The sequence below is a fragment of the Stegostoma tigrinum genome, chromosome 15 (assembly GCF_030684315.1).
Source record: "Stegostoma tigrinum isolate sSteTig4 chromosome 15, sSteTig4.hap1, whole genome shotgun sequence".
Classification (NCBI taxonomy): domain Eukaryota; kingdom Metazoa; phylum Chordata; class Chondrichthyes; order Orectolobiformes; family Stegostomatidae; genus Stegostoma; species Stegostoma tigrinum.
Window position 1 is genome coordinate 22,885,921 of NC_081368.1, and position 22,621 is coordinate 22,908,541.

Here is a 22,621-nt window from a genome sequence, read left to right on the forward strand (position 1 = left end):
AGCAATCTTTTAATTAAGAGTCAACTCTTGCAGAAAAGGCAAATTTGACTTGAATAACGAGAAAAGCATCAATTCATGCAACACAGCACCTCCCCTTCAATCCTGTTTTAATTTAAACTATTTCCATATTAAAATATTCAGTAAGTTGCACAGAGCTTTTGTTCAATCTTGAGCGCAAAAAAATGATGCCTTGGGTTCACCAACTTTGCTCTGCACCCTTACAGCAATGAAAGAAAAACAGATTGCACAATCTTACTAAGTTTTCTAAAGCCTCATCTCATCAGTACCACTTAACTTATTGTATTTTTGTCTACTACATTACTTGCACTAGCCTTTCTAATTAAAATGAGTAAATTTAATATTTTAATAAATATATGATGTGTTTTCGAAGCTTTTAGAAGTAGGTTGTTTGAACGTTTCTGTCATCTGTTTACCCTGGAAAGGTCTTTTTCTCTTATTCACAGTAACTTTCATTCCTTTCTTCAAATTTTACTTTTCTTTTGAAAGGAACCACTGTTTTATAAACAAATGGGCTAATTTCTTAAATCAAACACACACCTCTTCGTGGATATAGCTTTACGTTTATGCACCATAACCGGGTAAAATAAACATACACTTCGAAGTTATGAACATAAACAAACACAAAAGAAAACACAAGTTAAAACCATTAAAAACCAAAAGAACTGTGGATGCTGTAAATTAGGAACAAGAACAAAATTGCTAGAAAAGCTCAGCAGGTCTGGCAGCATCTGAGAAGGCAAAAAACAGAGTTAACGCTTCAGGTCCGGTGACCCTTACTCAGAACATTATTGGATTCATACCACTGCCAATACTGTACTGAAACTATGATTTGACATTTTATAATGATACTTTTCACAGTTTATGAAAAAAGAGCTTTCTGCAAAACAAAAATCAACAAATTAATGCTTAGTTGAAGCAGAATTTAAGGAGAATCTTTAAAAAAAGGGCTGAGGCAGAATGAAAATGAAGACGGTTCCAGGAATTATTTCAACATGTGGGGGTTTGTCAATATAAGCTCTGCCATCTATGGTAGGGAAAGGGAAGCAGGATATGCACAAAACTAAGATTCAGAGGGACACAGAACAGGGGAAAATGGCGAAGTTATAGTGGCTAACAAAGGCGCCAGTTTTTAAACACAGAATCAAGTCAGCAGATTTAGAGCTGATAGATGAGCAGGACCACTTCTAGGTGCTAGATTTTTAAAAGAAGTAAAGTTGACAGGAAAGGGCAGTCAGTTAAATATTGGTACGGTTGAGCATGTGGATGCAGGAATAAGCCACCAACCTCTCAAGCCTATTCTGCCATTCAGCGAGATCATGGCTGATCTGCGGCCAACTCTATATACTTGCCTTTGGCCAATGTCCCTTCATACTCTTGTTTAACAAAAGTTTAACTGTCTCAGGTTTAAAATTACCAATTGATCTTGCATCCATTGCTATTTGTACATGACAAAAGGATGTGTGCTTCAATGGCAAATATTAGGAAACAGAAGCAGACAAGTGGAGATGCAAATAGGACATCTTTGAGACACAGAAACATCTTTGATCTGAATTTGACAGCCTAAAACAGAGATGGTGCAAACTGGGGCGGCACGGTGGCTCAGTAGTTAGCACTGCTGCCTCACTGTACCAGGGACACAGATTCAATTCTTCCCTCAGGTGACTGTCTGTGTAGAGTTTGCACATTCTCCCCGTGTCTGCATGCATTTCCTCCGGGTGTCCCGGTTTCCTCCCACAATCCAAAGATGTTGAGGCTAGGTGGACTGGCTGTGCTAAATTGCCCGGAGTGTTCAGGGATGTGTTAAATTAGGTGGGTTATAGGGGATGGGTGTGGGTGGGATGCTCTGAGGGTTGGTGTGGACTTGTTGGGGCAAAGGGCCTGTTTCCAACCTGTCAGGATTCTACTCTATTCGGTGTCCGGTTTGAGCCAAACATACATTGCTGGTGAAGGCAATTTCATCAATAAAAGTAGTATGAAGTTTGTAGTAGGGAGGTTAGCTTTGGTTTCTCAATAGTTATTTTGTGATCTTGTAGAAGACACTTGTTAGGCCTCAGCTCATGTGGGGTGTACAGTTCTGGATGGCACACTGTACAGAAGGTGTAATGCAGTGAAGACAGTGCAACAAGCATCATTCCTAAGCTGTGAACCTGCAGGTATGAGGGGTATTGGAGAGATTGGGAGTGCTCTTCATGGAAAGAAGATAGCTAAGAGAAGATTTGACAGAAATACTTTAAATCATGAGGGGAATGGAAAAAATTGATACTGAGAAACTCTTACTGCTTCTAAAATGTTTAAGAACAAAAAGGAGACCAAATCAAAAGTGATTTGCAAAAGAAACAAATATGATGTAAGAAAATGTTTTCTTTGCACAAGTGGTTCATATCTAGAATGCACTGGAAGCAGAGTTCAAATGAGACATTCAAAAGAACAATGCTTCTGTTTAAATAATACTCCAATGTGCAAGGTACCGGGGTGAAGATAGAAGAATAGTACTAAGTCATGATGCTGATTTGGACAGCCAGCATATACAAGATGGGCCAAATGACATCCATCTGGGCCATAACAGTTCTGTAATTCTGGGACAAAATTGCATAGATTCCTGTCAGCACGCGAAAACTGGTCACATTGTTACACGTTCTTCCCTCAACAGCAGCACGTACGTGGGAGAAAAGGAGGGATAAATCCGTGGGTAACACTGTACTGATTTTCTTTACCCTCTATCAATATCTACTCAGTTCATTTTAATCTCAGTAACAACATTCCGGCTCAGATTAAATAATTCAGCATAGACTATATATTAGCTCCGTGTTGAATTCATCTCTATTAGATTTAGCTGCAGCAATCACTGAATAAACCTGCCGAATAATTGTAGTAATCACTAGACTAGGTGCGGTGGCTCCTTATCATCTCGTGAAATATGATCATGTGGCTTTTTATCTTTCCCCTTGCAAGTTAAATAATATTTAACACTGAGAAGTGAAGTGAGATAAAGGGTCAGGCACAATGATGCACTGAGTAAATCATTCAAGCAGCTGGTTGCTTGCTCTGCTGGAAGAGACATGACAAGGGAGATTGGTATAGAGACACTTACAATGGCAAGATATAGGTCAGTAAAGGAAAATTTTTTAAAAATCTAGTAAAATCCAAAACTACTGCTCCACTTAAAAAAAATCAGACATCTTTTATCTAAAAAATAGCAGTTAAAATATACAAAGCTAAGTAATCACAGCAATCACATTTAAAAAGACCAATTTCTTCCAAAAGTTCAAAGTTTGGAAAAAAACAGCCTTTTTGTACAGTACAGACTTCAAGATAAGAATCTGCTGATCTTTCAACATTTTGGAACTGGAGATGAAGAGGTCATTACATGAGCTACTGCAAGCTGGCAACTATTTGCAATTACGAATTAATTACTGTTAACCACCACCCCCACTACAACCACTGGTAGACTAAGTAACGTTTCTTGGTCAGTATTTTACGCTTCACAGCATCATGTTTTCCAGGCTCTCAAACAATTTTCAGTGCCAACTTTCCTCTTTTCATTTCATATCGACTGGAATGAGGTCAAATAGATAGCTCCCTGATGTGTGGTTGAACAAGGTAGCTACAACAAGTAAACAGATAGAGCATTTTCTTTCAACTTACTCCAAAGTTCTTAAAGAGAGAACACAATCTTGCACATCATCCAAGTATTTCATATTTTAACTTTCAAAGGTAATATTCAAAAATGACAGAACACTAAGTGTAATTTTAACACACTTTGGAACTGGGAACTTGATGCAAGGCACATGATTAAACCATCTTTATAGTTCTATATGGAACAAGATGTAAATAACCATCTCTGAAAACTACAAATAAAAGAAACATTACAACAGCAGGATCTACAGAACTTGCTGGAATGAACAGATGATTTTGGTTTTGTTTTGGTTGAGGTCATTCTGCAAATGTGGGGGTACCAAGTCATGGTAAAAATGATGTTTCTTTGAAAAAATGTTCACAGAATCAAGACCCTTTTGTGTAAACACTAAGAAAGATCCCCCCCCACCCCTGTCAATTCAGATACTGCATCCAAATTCTCAAACTCTCAGGAACTCAAACATATCTGCCAGGAGTTGCAGGTGCTCTATGACAGAATGGCAGGCAACATTTAATTCTCAAGTATTTATTCAATTCATCATAAAAATAACTTGACCCAACGAAAGATTACTATAAACTATGAACAGTCATCAATATACAAGTAGGACTCACAATTCAAAATGTGGAACCTTAAAGTTCTTCTTTTTAATGTTTCATCTCAAAAAAGTTGACTCAAGAAATGCACCACATTTGTAGGGAGAGGAAACTATATAAAAACTAGAAAGCTGGTCCCAGCAAAATATCTGTGGATCCCATAGCAGGAACCAAATTTTTTGATTTAAGTACTCAGATTTTTCAGCGCTTCTTTGATTTTCAGGAGTTTCTTTCTCATGCTTGCCAACTCGTTTGTCAGGTTAAGCAGTTATATAGTAACATTTACTCCTGGATTGGTGTTAAGTCATTTCAGAGATTTTGTTTTAGGACAGCACATATACCAAAGACTCTGTGTGTATATTTTAGGTATTTTAATTTGGAATCTATAAATGCTTTTGTTGATACATCATAAATCTTGCATGCTCAGTTACTGAAATGAAAGTTCTAATTTTTTGCACAAGATAACTGATTGGGAATGAATCTCTTCCACAATTAATAATTTTAAAATGAATTAACGGCAAACTATATATTTAAATTTTGTGCCGAATTCTCAAATTTTAAAACAAGTTTTTTCCAGTAATATTATGGATATTATTTTAGATAATTTAATTTGCTATTTTTGAAAGAGTATTAAAGCCATTTTAAAAAAGAAGAACAGCTCACCTGGATTTACTAAAGTCCTGTGGAATATTTCCTTCAATTTCTTGCTTTTCACATTCCTGCCTTGAGCAAGATTACGGTACATTTCATAACCTAGAATCATGACACCACCATCTTCCATCCATCTTTCAAGCATATAGGCCCGCTCCTGAGGACGTTTTACTGTTGCCAGTTCATTTACCTTTAGAACAGAAAATAATACTAAAAGAACTATACTTCTGAATATTAGTCAAAGATTCACTGATTCAAAAGGGGTGTAAAGTAAATTTTCAAATAACATTTTTTAACAAGGAAGTAAAAAATCCTAAAGGACATCTTTATAACTGAGTTCCTGGACACATCTTCAATTACATGAATATTTTACCATGATCATTGATGCTCCAAAGATTCACAAAACTGCACCTTCCCACAATCACTTCCATCTAGAAGGACAAGGACAATGAAAGTTGCCCTCCAAATCACTCACCAGCTGGCTTGCAAATATATCGCCATTCCTTCACTGACAGTGGATCAAAATCCTGGAATTCTGTCCTTAATGGCATTGTGGGTAATCCCACAGCAGGCAGATTGTAGCTGTTCAAGGCAGCAGCTCACCACCACTTTCTCAGGGGCAACTAGGGGCAAGCAATAAATTCTAGCCAGCCAGTGACACCTACATCCCATGAATGAATGAATAAATAAAAAAAATTAAGGGTCTACTCAAAATGCTTCCATTTCTATATGTTAATACAGCCATGGTAATTCAGTGTAGGGAGACAGATGCTTGATCCCTAGCTAGTGGCTTTTTTTAAAAATGCTCTATGTTCGCTTAAATCCAGGTATTAAGCATTCAATAATTGCTGTCCATTTTCAGGGCTGAATATTGCTACAAACTGCCTTAGCCTTAATTGTCATGTCATACACGCAGAGGAAAAGGGAAGTAACTAGTGCTGCAGATACTGGAGAGTTATTGAGCTCAGGCTTGCCGAGTAAAGTGACAGCCAAATATTGGAAGAAAGGAAACCATTGAGAGAGAAGACTGCTCACAATTACAACTTTTAAAAATAGCAATTTTGTGCTGCTTGTATTAATTAGAAGTTGTCAACAATGTCCATATTACAGTGGTGGTAGTGGACCTCTTAATATGCATAAAGATGAATAAATCCCCAGGACGTGATTAGGTGTGCCCTGGAACTCTCTGGGAAACTGAAGAAGTAATTACTTGGCCCTAGTTAAGCTACTTATATTAAATTGATAGTCACAGGTGAGGTGCTGAAAGATTGAAGGGTGGCAAACCTGATGCCACTATTTAAGAAAGGTGGTAAGAAAAAGTCAGGGAACCATCAGTGAGCCTGACATCAGTGGTGGGGATCCAGAGGGACAGGGTTTACATGTACTTGGAAAGTCAAGGATTAATTAGGAATAGTCAACATGGCTTTGTGCGTGGGAAATCATGTCTCACAAACTTGAATGAGGTTTTCTGAAGAAGTGACAAAGAAGATTGATGAGAGTACAGCAGTGGATGTGATCTATACAGGCTTCAATAAGGCATTCAAGAAGGTTCCTCATGGCAGACTCGTTAGCAAGGTTAGATCACATGGAATACAGGAAGAACTAGCCAACTGGATACTGAACTAACTCAAAGATAAGACGACATAGGGTGGTGGTGATAGCGCAGGGTTGTTTTTCAGACTGGAAGCCTGCAACCAGTGGTGCATCACAAGGATCGATGCTGGGTCCACTGCTTTTCATCATTTACGTAAATGATTTGGATGTGAACACAGGAGGTATGGTTAGTAAGTCTGCCGATGACACCAAAATTGGAGGTGTAGTGGACAGAGAAGGTGGTTACCTCAGAGTACAACAATATTGTGATCAGATGAGCCAATGGGCCAAGGAGTGGCAGATGGTGTTTAATTTAGATAAACGCGAGGTGCTGCATTTTGGGAAAGCAAATCAGGGCAGGACTTATACACTTAATGGTAAGATCCTCAGGATCATTGTGAACAAAGATCCTGGAGTGCAAGTTAATAGCTCCTTGAAAGTGAAGAGGCAGGCAGACAGGATAGCAAAGGAGTCGTTTAATATTGTTTCCTTTATTGGTCAGTGCATTGAGTACAGGAGTTGGGAGGTCATATTGCAGCTGTGCAAGGCATTGGTGAGACCACTTCTGGAAATCCGCATTCAATTTTGGTCTCCCTGCTATGGGATTGATGTTGGGAAACTTGAAAGGATGCAGAAAAGATTTACAAGGATGTTGCCAGGGTTGGAGGGTTTGAGCTATAAGGAGGCCAAATAGGCTGGGGTTATTTTCCCTGGAGCTTTGGAGGCTGAGAGGTGACCTCGATATTTTTAAGATCACATGGGGCACGGATTGGGTGAATAGACAAGGGCTTTTCCTCCAGGGTGGGTGAGTCCAAAACTAGAGGGCAAATGTATAAGATAAGAGGGGCAAGATTTAAAAGGAGCCTAAGGGGCAGATTTTTCACAGAGGGTGGTGCACGTATGAAAAGAGCTTCTAGAGGAAGTGTAAGAGGCAGGTACAATTACAACATTTAAAAAGGAATCCGGATGGGTATGTAAATAGGAAGGGACTAATGCTGGAAAATGGGACTAAATTAATTTAGGATATCTGGTCAGCATGGAGAAGCTGGACTAAAGGGTCTGTTTCCAAGCTGTACAGCTCTATGGCGCTATAAACATTTCCTTCATACTCGATCAGAATTCACTTGCTTTGCATCATTTTGACTTCAAAAGTTTTATCCTGGTCTTTAAAACACCATAAACTTGTCTTAACCTAATTCAGGAAACACATTTCAGTAGCCGGTGTCACTGTGTTTCTCATCCCATACTCCACTACTTCACCTTCTGATAGGCATTACATAAGGGTGGTTTAGTGAATTAGCAATCCAGCAGTTCAAGCTTATGCTCTTGGGATATGGGTTCAAATCCTACCAGAGCACAAATTTAACAAATAAATCTGGAATTGAAAGTTAGTAATGGTGACCATGACAAGTAAGCAATAGATTCCAAAGTCATCTGGTTCACTAATGTCTTTTAGGGAAATAAATGTGCCTTAGCTAGAGCGGCTTACATAACCCCAGACCCATAACAGGGCAACTTTAATTGCACTCTGAAAAAGCAGCAACCACTCAGTTCAAAGGCAATTAGGAACAAGCATCAATGCTGACCTTGCCGATAGCATTCACAGCCCAGAGAATAAAGAAATAAAACTCTCCACTCCAATCTCAGATTTGCCATCCATTTTTTGCTTTTGGAAGATTTAGACTCTTCATTTCCTCTTTATCAGTCTTTCAATGTTGTGACAAAATAGCCTTGAAGGACTGAATGGCCTGCAGCTGTACAGCTATTTGGTGACAAAACAAGGGAGAGAGTAGGCCAGGTGTCAAATGGCTGCAGTTTAATCGATCATGGAGGCCCAAAGAGAAGAAAACTAAACCAGATTATTGTAGGGCTCACTTTATATTTTAATTTGATATACAAATAGAGTCTATAAACTACAACACCGAAAAAACGCCAAGGTCAAAATAAAAATCAAAGGACACAGTACCTCTAAACATTCATCATCATCCAGTCCTTCCTGCCATTTGGCAAATTCATTAATCCAATTAAGAACTGTGTTAAGTGGACAAACAATCAAGGCAGTACTGAAGTTCAGCTTCTCGGCCAACAACATGGTGTGCAAGAAGGTCACCACCTGCAACCAAAACATGTTAAGTTGTATTTCAAATGTTTACTGTATATATTTGTTTTCCTTATCAACCATGCTGTCTAAATGCACAAAGTGGCAACACAGAACAAATAACATCTAAAGGCTCAGATTCATTAAAAGGAAATGTTTTAAAGTCATTTTTGTCAATGTAGAAGAATTAGCCAAAATTAGTGAAAAGAATTTAATGAGATTCAAAAGGTATAGGTCAAGAAACCCAAAACATCAAATATATGTTCAAAAAAAAGAATAATGTTGAAATGGTTGTAGATTTGATCGCATTAAGTTTCTACTAAAGTCCACCTCACAGGAAACAGAATATAATTATGATACTGGAGCTGAGGGAAATGCATATTAAGTACAAATCTGTACTTACACATTCAAGTTTCAGTTAAGAATCTGAAGATGATTCATTAAACACCTTATTGTATTACCACAAGAAATAGAAGATTCATAAAGACCAAAATGACTGAATTTGACAAGGAGCGTTCTGGAATCCCAATAAAGTACTTCACTGAACAGTTTAATGAACAATTCAATGAAATGCATTCTTCTGCAGAATTTTAGGACCCTTGCCATTCACTCAATGATATATTCTAGTTATGTGCACCACCAGAATGCACAAACTTTTCAGTTTTTGTTGGAATGGACAGATTTGTGCTTGATCAGCTCAGATCCATACAGGCAAAAGAAAATTCTGGTCTTTCACACGTTTAATACAAATTGATCGCAGTTAATTACTTCACTGATGCCTACCCATAGTATTGAAAAGTCTGGGTCATACAGCATAGCCAGACAAATCTCATCACTGGACAATTGCTTGAGAAGTGGGTGCTGACAATGATGTCCTATTTTGAACGGAGACTAGGTTACATTTGAGATTGCAAGAGTCAGCAAAAAAAATCTTCCTTGTAAATTGCAATTGATTGAACTGTTCAATTCTAACTATATCTGAAGTAAATTTTTTAATGTGCATTTTACATTATTGTCCCACCCCCCCACTTTTCACAGCAAAAAGCTAACCTTATTCACAACAGATGAGCGGTTCCACATAACTAATGCTGTTCTCTCCCCCTTCATCTGTTGCTTCAGTACAGCACTTCTGTCAGGAGGCAGAGAGAAAACCACCTTTTCAATAGCGAACTGAGGTTCATTCTGAATAAACTTGGCCGATTTGCCACAAACCAAAAAACTGTCTGTTTTGAGGAAGAGATAGATGATGTGGTATTTTAACCTCACCTGTTCTACTAAAAGAGTCTTTCTTGCTGCCCCTTCACTGCTCCTCTTTGGCTAACCCACTTTATTGTATGTTTAAAAATATTAAAAATACCAACTCTGATTTTGGCATAAACAAAAGAAATTTTGACTCTATTCCATTTGTAACCATTATCTACCATTCTGCACTTATATGCACTGAAGAAATAAGTCACTTAGTTTTATACTCATCATCTGTTGATGAGTATAGAACTACAAACATCTGTTCACCAAAACAGCACATACTGATCTCAATCTGGTTGAGTGCACACTTCCAAAATGAAAAAATGCTGTGCGTTAAGTCAGATTAGCTCAAGTTTCATTCTTGAGCTCCATGATAATATTTCCCTGTAGGAGTGCTACAGCAGAAACGTTCCACGTTAGAAATCATATTGTAAAACATTTATGACGATTACGGATCCACAGCACAATCAGAAACTTTGATAATATCAATAGTGAGATGCTTAGGAATTTTATACTTTCTGCAGGTATCAAAAAGTTTTAAAAAGTTGCAAGCTCACATGACATATCACCAGCTTCTGTGATTTTTTTTGCAGGCTAGACCCTTACCTGTAATGTCTTTCCAAGTCCCATACAGTGTGCCAAAATGCACCCAGACCCATTCTCCTTTAAGGCTTTGCTCACCGATTCACAGCAACAATCCCACATGAATTGCACACCTGCACAAATAAACACTAATTTTTGATATCTACATAAAACTTGACAAGTGAATAGGTAAACAGTTCAATTCTGGAAAATGTGCACTTTATTGGACCATACAGCAATTCAATCTGTAATTTTAACTCTGTCTTAAAACAGCGAGAAACCATTTGCAGAATACTATTATCTCTTAAAAAATCAACACAAATGTCAAGATGGCTCAAGCAGTCAACTCTAATGATAAGCCATCATTGGGTCAGTAAAACGAGGAGATTGTTTGGCATGATCAGTGACAGCGGATTTCAGCATATGAAGCACATCTTAGACTGCTCTCATGCAAAAAAAAAACAAACGTAGCTGGATGCCGAGAGGTAGCCATGTGACTGTAGGGCAGTCCAATTAGGTAGGCAATTGTCAAGATGTCCACCACCCTCCCCCAAACCTGAAAATGACTCAGCAAGTGTCTCAAGATCAAGCAAGATCCAGGGTCCCTGCACTCATGGTTCAGTCAAAGTTATCCAAGAAATCTCATAGGAAACACAGGTTGAGATGATTAAGCACATGTATTGTCATGAAGGAAAAGATCAGGTATACAGACGGTCACAATTTCAACATGCAAACAAATTACAAAACTTGATTTCTGTCCTTAAAACATTCTTTCAATGTTATCTTGTGGGGATAAATCGTACAGAACCTCAGACAGAATAAAATATAGGGAATATGTTGGTGTTGAAGCTCCTACAGCTCAGGATATCACAAATGTGCATGAAAATGTTAGGCAGAAGGTATTGTTTATTGGAATTAGCATCACATTAACCTTGTCATTGGAATAAAACTCGCATCTTTTACATCTTTATCTTCATACGGATTTACTGCCCACTGCCCTCATCCTGTTTTTGGCAAAGTTGTGGGGTATAAGTAGACAATTTTGCATGCCACCTACCAAGGGTCTTAACAAATTATCTGCTTTGTGCGTTACTTATCTTAATGAAGTACTCCACAACTATCCAGGTGCTCCAGTGGAATTGTCTGCATCTACTGACCATTACCCTAATTATAAATCAACTCAGGAACAAAGAGGCCTCACCCACAAGGGTGAGTTGCTTGTTTTCTCAGCAGCAAATTGTGTAAACATGAACACAGAAAAACAGAATGACATATCCAAACTGGCAACGGGAAATGTATAACACACCATTTGTCAGAAATCCACATTCATGCTAATTGATGTCATCTCTGCCAATTCATGTGCATACACGTGGCGGTTCTACAGGCCATACAGCGGTTCAATCCAGCGCTTTGCACTCCTCTTGCAGAAAAAGAGTGTGATAAGTACTGTTTTTCCTGCACATCAGATAAAGTGTCCGTGCCCCAATCATTTTGTGGAAAACATTATACTTGTTCATTTTGTGGAAAACATTATACTTGTTCATTTTGTGGAAAACATTATACTTGTTCATTCTGTGCAACAAAAATTTTTTCCAGGCTGATGTCTGTTTAACATGGATGGATCCAGTACCTCAGAAATCTAACTCCACAATGACGTGGACAGCAATAGGACAAGCTCGTTAGCAGGTGAAAAAAATTAGCTCCTGGAACTACATGCACGAACTATCAATTGATAGCTATTACGAGGCATCATATAAATATTTTACTTACCATCAACTTGATGAGGCTTCAGTTTCCTTACCAAATTTCTATGGACCTGGACAATAGATTCATTTGTCTCCTTGTCTTCATCAAGGACTAATTTAGTGGTTATTGGACACTGCATTGGGGACATATCTTCAGACACAACCTGCTGTAAATTTTAAATGAAATTTGGACAATTCTTAATTTTGGAGAACTCACACATATGAACTTCATAAATTAGCATGTTGCTCACAATGGGGAGGTGGTGTTTGGTGAACTTGTTTGGGAATTGTGCAGCTATAATCTCAGAAACAATACTGGGGGTCTATGGATGTTTTTAATATTACAAATGCAAACAAACAGTGTAACTTTCTCCCCACAAGAGGTGCAGGGGTTATATCATAGATAAACCGACTGGCTCTACAAAGCTTTCTACAGCAGTGGCAACTTTTTCATGTTTCTTTGCTGGATTTAGTAGAATGTCATCTTTCAGCTAACACAGACATTCACTGTATCCAAAAAGGAAATTTTGCTCACCAGTTACTGCTAAATATCCTTCTTAAGTAGTATTTCCAAACTGATTACACATGGTAATTTCCTGAAAGGTCATGAATCCAGTACTTTTGAGTGCAGATTTAAAACTTAGGTGAGTTATACCTGCTGGCTGCAATCACCTCAAATGAATTCATCTGAATTCACTTTGCCCATTGGTTATTCAAAGACAACGAGATCCCAAACATTCACTTTAAATTAAAATGGGTATGTACAGTAAGAGCAGCGTGCCATTAATTACAGCCAGCACAGTCACTTGAGAGCTGCTTTACCAGAAAAAATGTTTACTCTTAGTTTTGGTAATCAATCAAATCCTGCACTCTTAAATTGAGTGTGCTTAATTTATTAGCAGGAAACTATTTTCTCACAAGGGTCTTGTATTTCTACAGATGGAAGTGCTACATATTCGTCAGGATTTCAAGTTCACACTCCTCAGGGATCTTCAAGCGTAAAGCAGCATAAACTTTTTCATGTGTCAGTTATGATCTTTAAAGATGGTAGCTCATACACTTTAAAATCTAGCTGCAGGCAATAAGAGGAGTATTTGGGCAAGTCACAGACCCCTCAATGAGGTTTCACTGTCATTTCTTATCTAATTGCAGAAAGTCTTTCACAAAGGTTAAATTTAAAGTAACACTTTCCGACATCACCGATGGCCATCTACTTTTAGCTGTCTACATCATGGAATTACAAAAGGTGACCTACAATCTCATATAGATAATTTCAAACTAGGCAAGTCTAACTGTAATTTTTCCACCAAAGGCACTTTCAGTTAACACTTGTATAACATTTAAAATTCACTTCATTATAATTCACTATGTGTCTGAAAACAGATGTTTTACCTTGCTTCCACATGGTTCCTCCCTTTAAGTGAAAAATCTAAAACGCAATACACAGAGCTAGTCTAAGATAATAAAATGTGAGGCTGGATGAACACAGCAGGCCAAGCAGCATCTCAGGAGCACAAAAGCTGACGTTTCGGGCCTAGACCCTTCATCAGAGAGGTGAGGCCATCGGTGATGTCGGAAAGTGTTACTTTAAATTTAACCTTTGTGAAAGACTTTCTGCAATTAGATAAGAAATGACAGTGAAACCTCATTGAGGGGTCTGTGACTTGCCCAAATACTCCTCTTATTGCCTGCAGCTAGATTTTAAAGTGTATGAGCTACCATCTTTAAAGATCATAACTGACACATGAAAAAGTTTATGCTCTCTGATGAAGGGTCTAGGCCCGAAACGTCAGCTTTTGTGCTCCTGAGATGCTGCTTGGCCTGCTGTGTTCATCCAGCCTCACATTTTATTATCTTGGAATCTCCAGCATCTGCAGTTCCCATTATCTCTGACACAGAGCTAGTCTGTTACCTTACGAAAATATATATATAGGATTCGTGCCTTCAGAAAAAGTAGTTGTACCACCTTATCAGACTAATAAATTACAAGTTAGTTACACAGGTCAAGAAAGAGATAATTAAACGTCTTTTATTTTCTTGCTTCATTTTCACCCCTCCCCCATTTCAACTAAGCATTAACTGTAAAATGAATTGTGTTTAAGAGCCCAGTAATGTTTCAGCAGGGTTCATCTCAACAAAATATTCACAATTAAATATCTAATTCAAGATGAAAAAGTTTCTTCTTGGTCTTGAAGAATTTGTATCCTTAATGACAGCATGCAGCAGCACTCAGCAATAAGACTTTTCCAATGCTCAAATTATTCTTTATTGTGACCAAGTGGAAAAAAAAGTGAATGCATGGCGATTCATAACCTAAGATACCATAAAATCAAAAATTAATTACAAGCTATGCTTTGGATTCCCTTCTATCATACAAGCATCCATAACTATGCCAAAGACATGAACATGCACATATATAGAAAATAATTCAACACCTCTCGCAACTTTTCTCTCTCTTTTTCGCGATCTGCAATGCGTTTTCTTCTATCTTCCTCTTCTTTCAAGGCATTTTGAGTTTCTGTACGTAAATTTCCATCTTTCAAAATTTTTCTAATCTTCTTCCGACCTTTCCCCGGGGATTTGGAATCATTGTCATTGCTATCATCGTTACCCTCATCTTCAGAGTTACTTTGCTTAAAGGGAAAGAAAGGGACAGGATCTAATTTGATACATAAATAAGAACAATTACAACATATGAAATATATTTAGGTAACAGACGGAATGGGCATGAGTATCTGGCCTTTCCAGTGCAGAGGAAGCTGCAACATCAGCAGCAAGCGCAGTATATTAAATCAAATGTATGATCATTGTTTCAATTGGAAGGACATTTGGGTCTTTGGATAGTGAGAAAGGAAGTAGCAGAGGGTAACATTTCCTGTATTTTTACAGAAAACTGTTATGGAAGGGGTAGGCGTGGCAGGTAATTGAAGAATGCTCAGGTTGTCAGAGGACAAGGCTCCTTCACAAACAAAGAGAAAAAGAGAGATAAAATTATATCTGCCAATACAACAGACGTGAGGAACATTTTGTAATACATTTAGGGTATGTTGTGTCTGGATAGTGCCACTTTAAGAAGTGAGTCACACTGATGAGTCATTAGCCAGCTTTGTGAGCTAGTTCAGAGTGCTTAGCTTCTGATTAAAGCCTCCCTATCGGGTTGCAACAAACAATGAATTTCTTTGTGCTTTAGTTCTGACTGGAGCCTAGTAACTGCCCAGTACAGAATAGAGACATAAAAGTGGATTTCCATTGAATTCAGAAGTTGAAGTGGAAGTTAAGAAAAAAACAGCAAACATCCTGGGCTTTACAAATAGTGACAGAGTACAAAAGCAACATGATTCTCCAGAACTTAAACACTGGTTTGGCTTCAACTGTATTGCATTGTATGCAGTTCTGGGTACCACACTTTGAAGAAGACTTCAGATCTCTCCTAATGGTACAGAAAAGATGCACTAGAACAGTTCTAAGGGTTAAGGGCTGCAGCTAGTTACGAAAATAAATTGGAAGAGCTGGGACTGTTCTCAGGAAAAGAGAAGGTTGATTGGAGATTTGATAGATGTGTTAAAAATTATGAATTGCTGAAAAAAGGTTCTGAAGAGTCACTGAGCACAAAACGTTAACTGATTTTTCTCCACAGATGCTGCCAGACTTGCTGAGATTTTCCAGCAATTTCTGCTTTTGTTTCTGATATCCAGCATCCGCAGTTCTTTTGGTGTTATGTTAAAAATCATGACTGACCAGGAGGGAGTGGATAGGAGGAAACTGTTCATACTGGCTGCAGAATCAAAAAAAAAAAGGACCAGTTTAAGCATAATGAAGAAAAAAGCAAAAAGATAACAGCTGGAGAAATGTTAAAGTAGGGTTTGGAATGCACTTCCTGAGAAGATGGAAAGCGGCTTCAATTGTGACTTTTGACAGCACATTGTACAATTATCTGAAGTCATCTAATTACAGAACTAACTTTGGTGGTGGCGGGGGGGGGGGGGGTTGCTGAAAGAGTACAGACTGGCTGACTTGCTCATCCCAGCTCAGCTATGATTGGCTGAACGACTTTCTTTTGTGCTATAACCATCCGTTCGGCTAAGGAAAACTATGTTATATTTATACAAGGGAGGAAAATGGTGAGAGCAGAATGCAGAAAATGAGATAGGCCATTTTTCAAAAACATCACTCCCTGCTCCGGCGACGCTCAGTAGCAACAGTTAAGTGCTGTAGACATTTGCCAAAGATCCTTCGACAGCACATTCCTAACCCATGTGCACTTCGATCTAGAAGGACAAGGGCAGCAGATACATGGGCATACCACTACCTGCAAGTTTCTCTCTAAGCTACTAACGTACCTGACACAGAAATACATTAAACTCTTCACTGTTACTACGTCAAAATGCTGGAATTAATGATAATATAGGTCTGTCCACAGCACATGAAATATAAAGGTTCAAGACAGCAGTTCACCACCCTTGGCCATGCTAAATTGCTCAGTGTCTGGAGATGAGCAGGTGAGGTGGATTAACCATGAGAAATGTAGGGTTACAGAGGTAGGGTAGTGGGTGGTTCTGGTTAGGATGCTCTTCAGAGAGTTAGTGTGAACTCGATCGCTGAGTGGCCTGCTTCCACACCGTAGGGATTCTGAGTCACAAGAGCAAGAGGGATGTGCAATAATTGCTGGCCATCTCCAATGTTGTCCACATCTCACGAAAGGACATAGCCAAAAAAAAAAGACTTTGCCAATTGTTTTGGGGCTAAGAAGGGACAGACAGAGAGGAGGCAGCAAGATGAAGAAAGCCATATCCGGAGAATTGGTATGAACGTGACACCGAACAACAGCTGCAAACTGACAGCAAAATAAGACCGGAGTTGAAGAAAAGAGATGATTCAGAAATGGAACATGTGAAATCAAAGTAAGATTTTCTGGAAATCAGAAGCGACGATGATGAAATTTTTCAGATTTGAGCAACACCAGGAAATTTCTGTCTATCATTTGATGGTATTGGTGTGAGCTGAGACAAGGGACTGGAACGAAGACAAGATTATTTTCCTTACAAATTATGTTGCATTTCATTCCCAAAATAAACGGTTCTTTCTAGGACCCCTTACCGACACAGCTTAAATGGGAACAGCGGCTGTCATATCTACAGGTGAAGAAATCAGAAATGTTTTGACATTTTAACTGATTTTGCTCCAAAGGATTGTGCCAAGGAAGAAATAATATTTGTCTATTACCATGGGGAAATTGCAGATGTTTGTTTTTAAAACTCCAAAAGTACCAAAATTAAACGGGTAGCCATTAGTCCAAGACAAAATAGAACAGGATTTGATGTCACAATTAGGCAATCGTAAAATACCTTTTCACTTGATGAGTTTTCTTGAACTTTAATGCGCCTTCTTTTCTTTTTCTGAAGGTAGCTACGTTGATTTTCCTCAGCCTCTTTTTTAGATGCTCTGCACACAAATGTAAAATTACATATTCATCTTTGCTCAAACCTCTTTAACTTGCGAGTTACAATGGCAAATATCTGTGCCCAAGTGACAATTGGACTACTGGTTTCGCCAGAGAAAAACGTGTGCCAGAATCAGTTAAATCTGAGGCAACAGGTAAAAACACATATTTCAGAAACTAGAAACAGGATCTTTCCCAGTACAGTGAGTAACATACAGGATACCAGAAGCATCCAAATAAACAAAGTTAAGGAAATTAAGGTTTTGAAACCATAGGCTAATACCATCTGTGGTTCTGTACTTATCAAATAGTGACAATAAATATGCGGAGGCATTACATGCACCATAGAACAGTAGTCCACTCAGTCTGTCGAGGCTACTCCATATTCAGTTAGATCACTGCTGATCATCTCAGCAATGCCACTTTCCCATTTGAGCTCCATTTCACTTATTGTTAGTAGTTAGCAGAAATCTTTTTTCTGTCTTGTTCGCAGTCTATGATTAAGCTTCCATTGGAATTCTCTACTCCAGAGGACAAAGATTCACCACCCTCTGCATGAGGATTACCACCTCAACTCAATTTTAAATAGTCTATCCCTTATTCTGAGACTATATACTGAGTTTTACAATCATTAGCTAGGGAAACCCCTCATCGACATCCACCTTGTCAGGCCCAGCAAGAATTTTCTAAATTAGAATGAGATCAGCCCTCATTCTTTGAAGCATTAGGGAATTCAAATCCAGCCTCCTCAATCTCCCTGGTAGATTAATCCCACCATTTTAGGAATTAATCTGGCGAATGAATGTTATGCTTCCTCAAAAGGCAAGTATACCCTTTCTCATATAAGGCAGCCAGAACTATACACAATATTCCAGGTGATAGGTTACTGTTGTTGCGTGAGTTCTACTCAGGATTGTGATCAGATGGGCCAATGGGCCGAGGAGTGGTAGGTGGTGTTTAATTTAGATAAATGTGATGTGCTGCATTTTGGAAAAGTAAATCAGCGCAGGCCTTATTCACTTTGTGGTAAGGTCCTGGGGAGTGCAGCTGAACAAAGAGACCTTGCAGTACAGGTTCATAGTTCCTTGAAAATGGAGTCACAAGTAAGTAGGCTAGTGAAGGCGGCATTGAGAATGCTTGCCTTTATTGCTAAGTCTGTTGAGAATAGGAGTTGGGGGGTGGGGGGTCATGTTGTGGCTGTACAGGATATTGGTTAGAACATGGGAGACGAGAATTGCAAGCAATTCTCGTCTCCCTTGTTATTAGAAGGACGCTGTACAACTTGAAAATGGTCAAGAAAAGATTACGTGGATGTTGCCAGGGCTGGAGGGTTTGAGCTATAGGGAGAGGCTGAACAGGCTAGAGACATTTTCCCCTGCGGTGTTGCTGGCTGAGGGGTGACTTTATACAGATTTATAAATTCATGAGGGGTTTGGATAGGATAAATAGGCAAGGTATTTTCACTAGGATGAGGGGAGACAAAACTAGAGGGCATAGGTTTAAGGCAAGATGAAAAAAAATAAAGAAGGAACCTTGGGGGCAACTCCTTCCTCGCAGAGGGTGGTGCATGTATGGAATGAGCTGCCATGGTAAGTGGTGGAGGCTGTACGATTACAACATTTAGAAGGCATCTGAATGGGTATATAACTAGGGAAGGTTGAGAGAAATATGGGCCAAATGCTGGTAAATGGGAACAGGCATACATAAAATATCTGGTTGGCATGGACGAGTTGCAGTGAAGGGGTGGAATCAATGCTGAGTATCTCTATGACTCTATCAAGAGTTATTTACTGTTGCGTGCAAATCCTGTGATGAACACGAGCACACTATTTGCTTTCCCAATTGTTTGCTACACCTGCATGCTAGCTTTTACAAATTCATGAACAAATACACTCAGGCTCTCTTCTGAGCTTCCCAACCTGTTCCACTAGGAGATACTTAGTATGTTTGACTTCTCTACCAAAAGCAAAGACTACATACTTAGCCACGTTGTATTCCATCAGCAGTGTTCTAACCTAATCACAGTTTGCCCAATCTTCTTAAAGTCTCCTTGCATATTCCTCATCTTGCATTCCCACCCAGTTTGATGTGAATAGTAAATATGAAAACATAGCAATTAGTCCACAGATTTAAATCAGAAATACAGATCATGAACAGCAGTGGACCTAGCACCAATCTTTGCGAGATTTCAACAAGAACAAGTCTGCCATCGCAAGCATAATCCATTTATTCCTACTCTAATATCTGACTTAACCAATTCTCAATCCATTCTTGTATTTCCCCAATCCAGTGTGCACTCTTTTGTTTTAACTAACCTCTTGTGCACAATGCTATCGAAGCCTTCTGAAAATTCAAATACAGCTTAGCTATTGGTTCACTTATAAATGCTACGAGCAAATTCTCAAAGAACCCCAACAGGTTTGTCAAACATGAAATCCACATCAACTCAGATTAATTTTACCTTTTTTTAGAAAAACGTCCAAATATTACATCCTTTGTAAGAGATCACAGTTTCCTCACTCAATGTCAACCCAATATGTCTGCAATTCTCCATTGTCCCTTTTCTTCCTTTTTTAAACAGTAGGGTTACATTTGCTACTTTCTCATCTACAGGAACGTCTTTTTAAACTTTTCTCATCAGCTACAGTTGGGTTTTTGCACCTTAGAAGAATGTGTATTTGTTGTAGTCTGTGTAGCATTTCTTTAAAAATGAGCCACTGCCTGTCTACTGCCACATTTTCTGGTGCATTATCCCAATGCACCACAGCCATCTTATCCTTCATACTTCCTTTTTGTATCAAGATTCTAGCTTCAGAATGAACTAAATTGCATTGAAGCTTAACGCAAAATTCTGTATTTTGACCACTATTTCCCAAAGGCTCCTTTAAAGCAAGGTTATTAATTAGCCGTTGCTCCTTGTACTCTAAATCAAAAATAATCTGCTCCGTATGTCGTGAAGCCAACTACCTTGTAAACACTGAAGGAAGTTCATTTTCTAAACCATTAGTGTTGAATTGGTTAACCACTAACTCTGCTGTATTACCCACGTTAAACACACAATTTCCTTATTTATCCCGTTATACCAACATCACCACTACAGTTTGGTGGCCTATCTAAATAAGTTCCCTACATAAACTGCCCTTTGCGTTTTTTTAATAGCTCCACTCAAACAAATTCTACTTTTTGTTCCTTTGATCCAAGATCCTCTCTTACAGATGTACTGATCATGTCCCTTATGACTACTCTTCTACCTCATTTTCATCTATTTCTCTTAAATGCAGAATGTACTTGGATGTTCCCTTCTTAGTCTTGAAGAATCTGTAGTCACATCTCCATTATGGCAATTAAGTAACATCCATTTACTTCAAACTGCACATTCTAATTAGCAACCATTTTGTGAACGTCATGTGCTTAAGAATGCCTTTAATCCTGCTTTACTAACACTCTACTTTACTCTGATTCTATTTGATGCCTGCCTATGTTTTGCCTGCCTTTCTACTTTACTGCTTCTTTTCACTGGTTTGCTTCCCTTGAATCATTGCTCATGCTTCCACCCCCCTGCAAAGGTAGTTTAAACCCTTCCCATCTGCAAAGAAGAAATCTCCATGAACAAGTCAGTCACAGTCCTAAGATGCAGTGCATCATCTTGCACAGGCCCCACCTGCCTCCAAACCAATCTTGAAGCCTCATAATTTCTCCTATTGCCTGTCTCCCACACCAATTCTACAGCTCAATTTGCCAACTCTGACACCCACTAAATTGTCACAATTGATATAACCCTGAAATGATCGCTTTCACAATTATATTTTTTGATCTGGTTCCAGGATTTCACCCCTCACGCCCCAGTTGCTGTCTACATTGAGATCCACATAGACCCTGACCTCTGCTTGTTTACCCGCCCTCAGAACAATATCCCACAATGAGTGACCTCCTTGCTCCTAACACCAGGGAGGTAATAGATCAGCAAAGAGTTTTAACTAGAGGTACAGAAATATTCACCTGCTTTTCTAAATAAAGAATCTACTACCATTGTTGGTGCATAGTGCATTTTACGAGTGTGAATTACCAGATCCCATACCTCGTTCTTGGGCGCTTCCGTTTATCATCAGAATCACTTTCATCTTCCTCACTTGATCCAGACTCCTGAAAATCAGAATCACTCTCCTGCTCAGTAGTATTTTCATTACTACTTGCTGAAAAGAAAGTCAAACTGATTCTAAAAAGTTGTTCATATTTACAGAGGAAATACAAACACTGAAAAAATGGCAAGATTTAATGTTTGTATCAATTACATCATGTTAAAACCCAATTGATTTCCGAAGATTCTCTTACTGCAAGGTAAATTCACCGTAGAGCTGCTCTCAGAGAGATGACAGGGGAGTTTAATCAGGGGTCACCATGCCTCAGTCAGGAGAGAGGACGATCTTGTAGGTGTCATTATGCATTGCAAACCAGCCACCCAGTCAACTGAGCTAACCCTAATTCAACATCACAATTGCATCTGCAGTCATTGTCTAAATAAAACTTGTTATCTGATTTACCTTTCCTCCTGTTCTTTCGTGTGCCTTCTTTTGTTTGATCTTTGGCTTTGGATCCCTTCTTGTCATCACCAGATTCACCATCACTCATTGTGAGCTTATGTCTCAGAAGTCGATGCCTGTAGCGTGGTTTCTTTGTCATTTCAAAGTCAGAATCTGAATCAGAATCCGCTTCAGCATCCTCTTCCTCATCTACTTAAATAATTGAGTACTGTCTTACTAAAGCCTTATCGAAAAAATAGCATTCTAGGTCTAAATATTAGATTGTACATATATTCAGTTGTTAAATATTATTTTGAACACACTTTTGCTGTAGACCAGGAAACCAAAAAAGTTTGAATCAGAAGCAAAATCTGGAGAGAAACTCAGCAGGTCTGGCAGCATCTGCGGGCAGAAAGCAGAGACAACATTTTCAAAACAAGGGTTATTTACCCAAAACATCAGTTCTTGGGTTCATTTTCAACTAAAAGGTTGAGGG

General features: G+C 38.7%; 1 protein-coding gene across 2 annotated transcripts in view; it reads right to left on the minus strand.

Moving 5' to 3' along the window:
* The window catches only part of atrx (ATRX chromatin remodeler), a 233,303-nt gene that overhangs the window by 100,402 nt on the left and 110,280 nt on the right, over nt 1-22,621 (minus strand). For both annotated transcript variants that reach the window (XM_048545006.2, XM_048545004.2), the window contains 8 exons: nt 22,147-22,335; nt 21,684-21,798; nt 17,511-17,607; nt 14,601-14,798; nt 12,191-12,332; nt 10,445-10,554; nt 8,462-8,608; nt 4,915-5,092 (listed from right to left, as the gene is read on the minus strand). In XM_048545006.2, the coding sequence (XP_048400963.2) occupies nt 4,915-5,092; nt 8,462-8,608; nt 10,445-10,554; nt 12,191-12,332; nt 14,601-14,798; nt 17,511-17,607; nt 21,684-21,798; nt 22,147-22,335 (1,176 nt within the window). The remainder of the gene's footprint in view (nt 1-4,914; nt 5,093-8,461; nt 8,609-10,444; nt 10,555-12,190; nt 12,333-14,600; nt 14,799-17,510; nt 17,608-21,683; nt 21,799-22,146; nt 22,336-22,621) is intronic.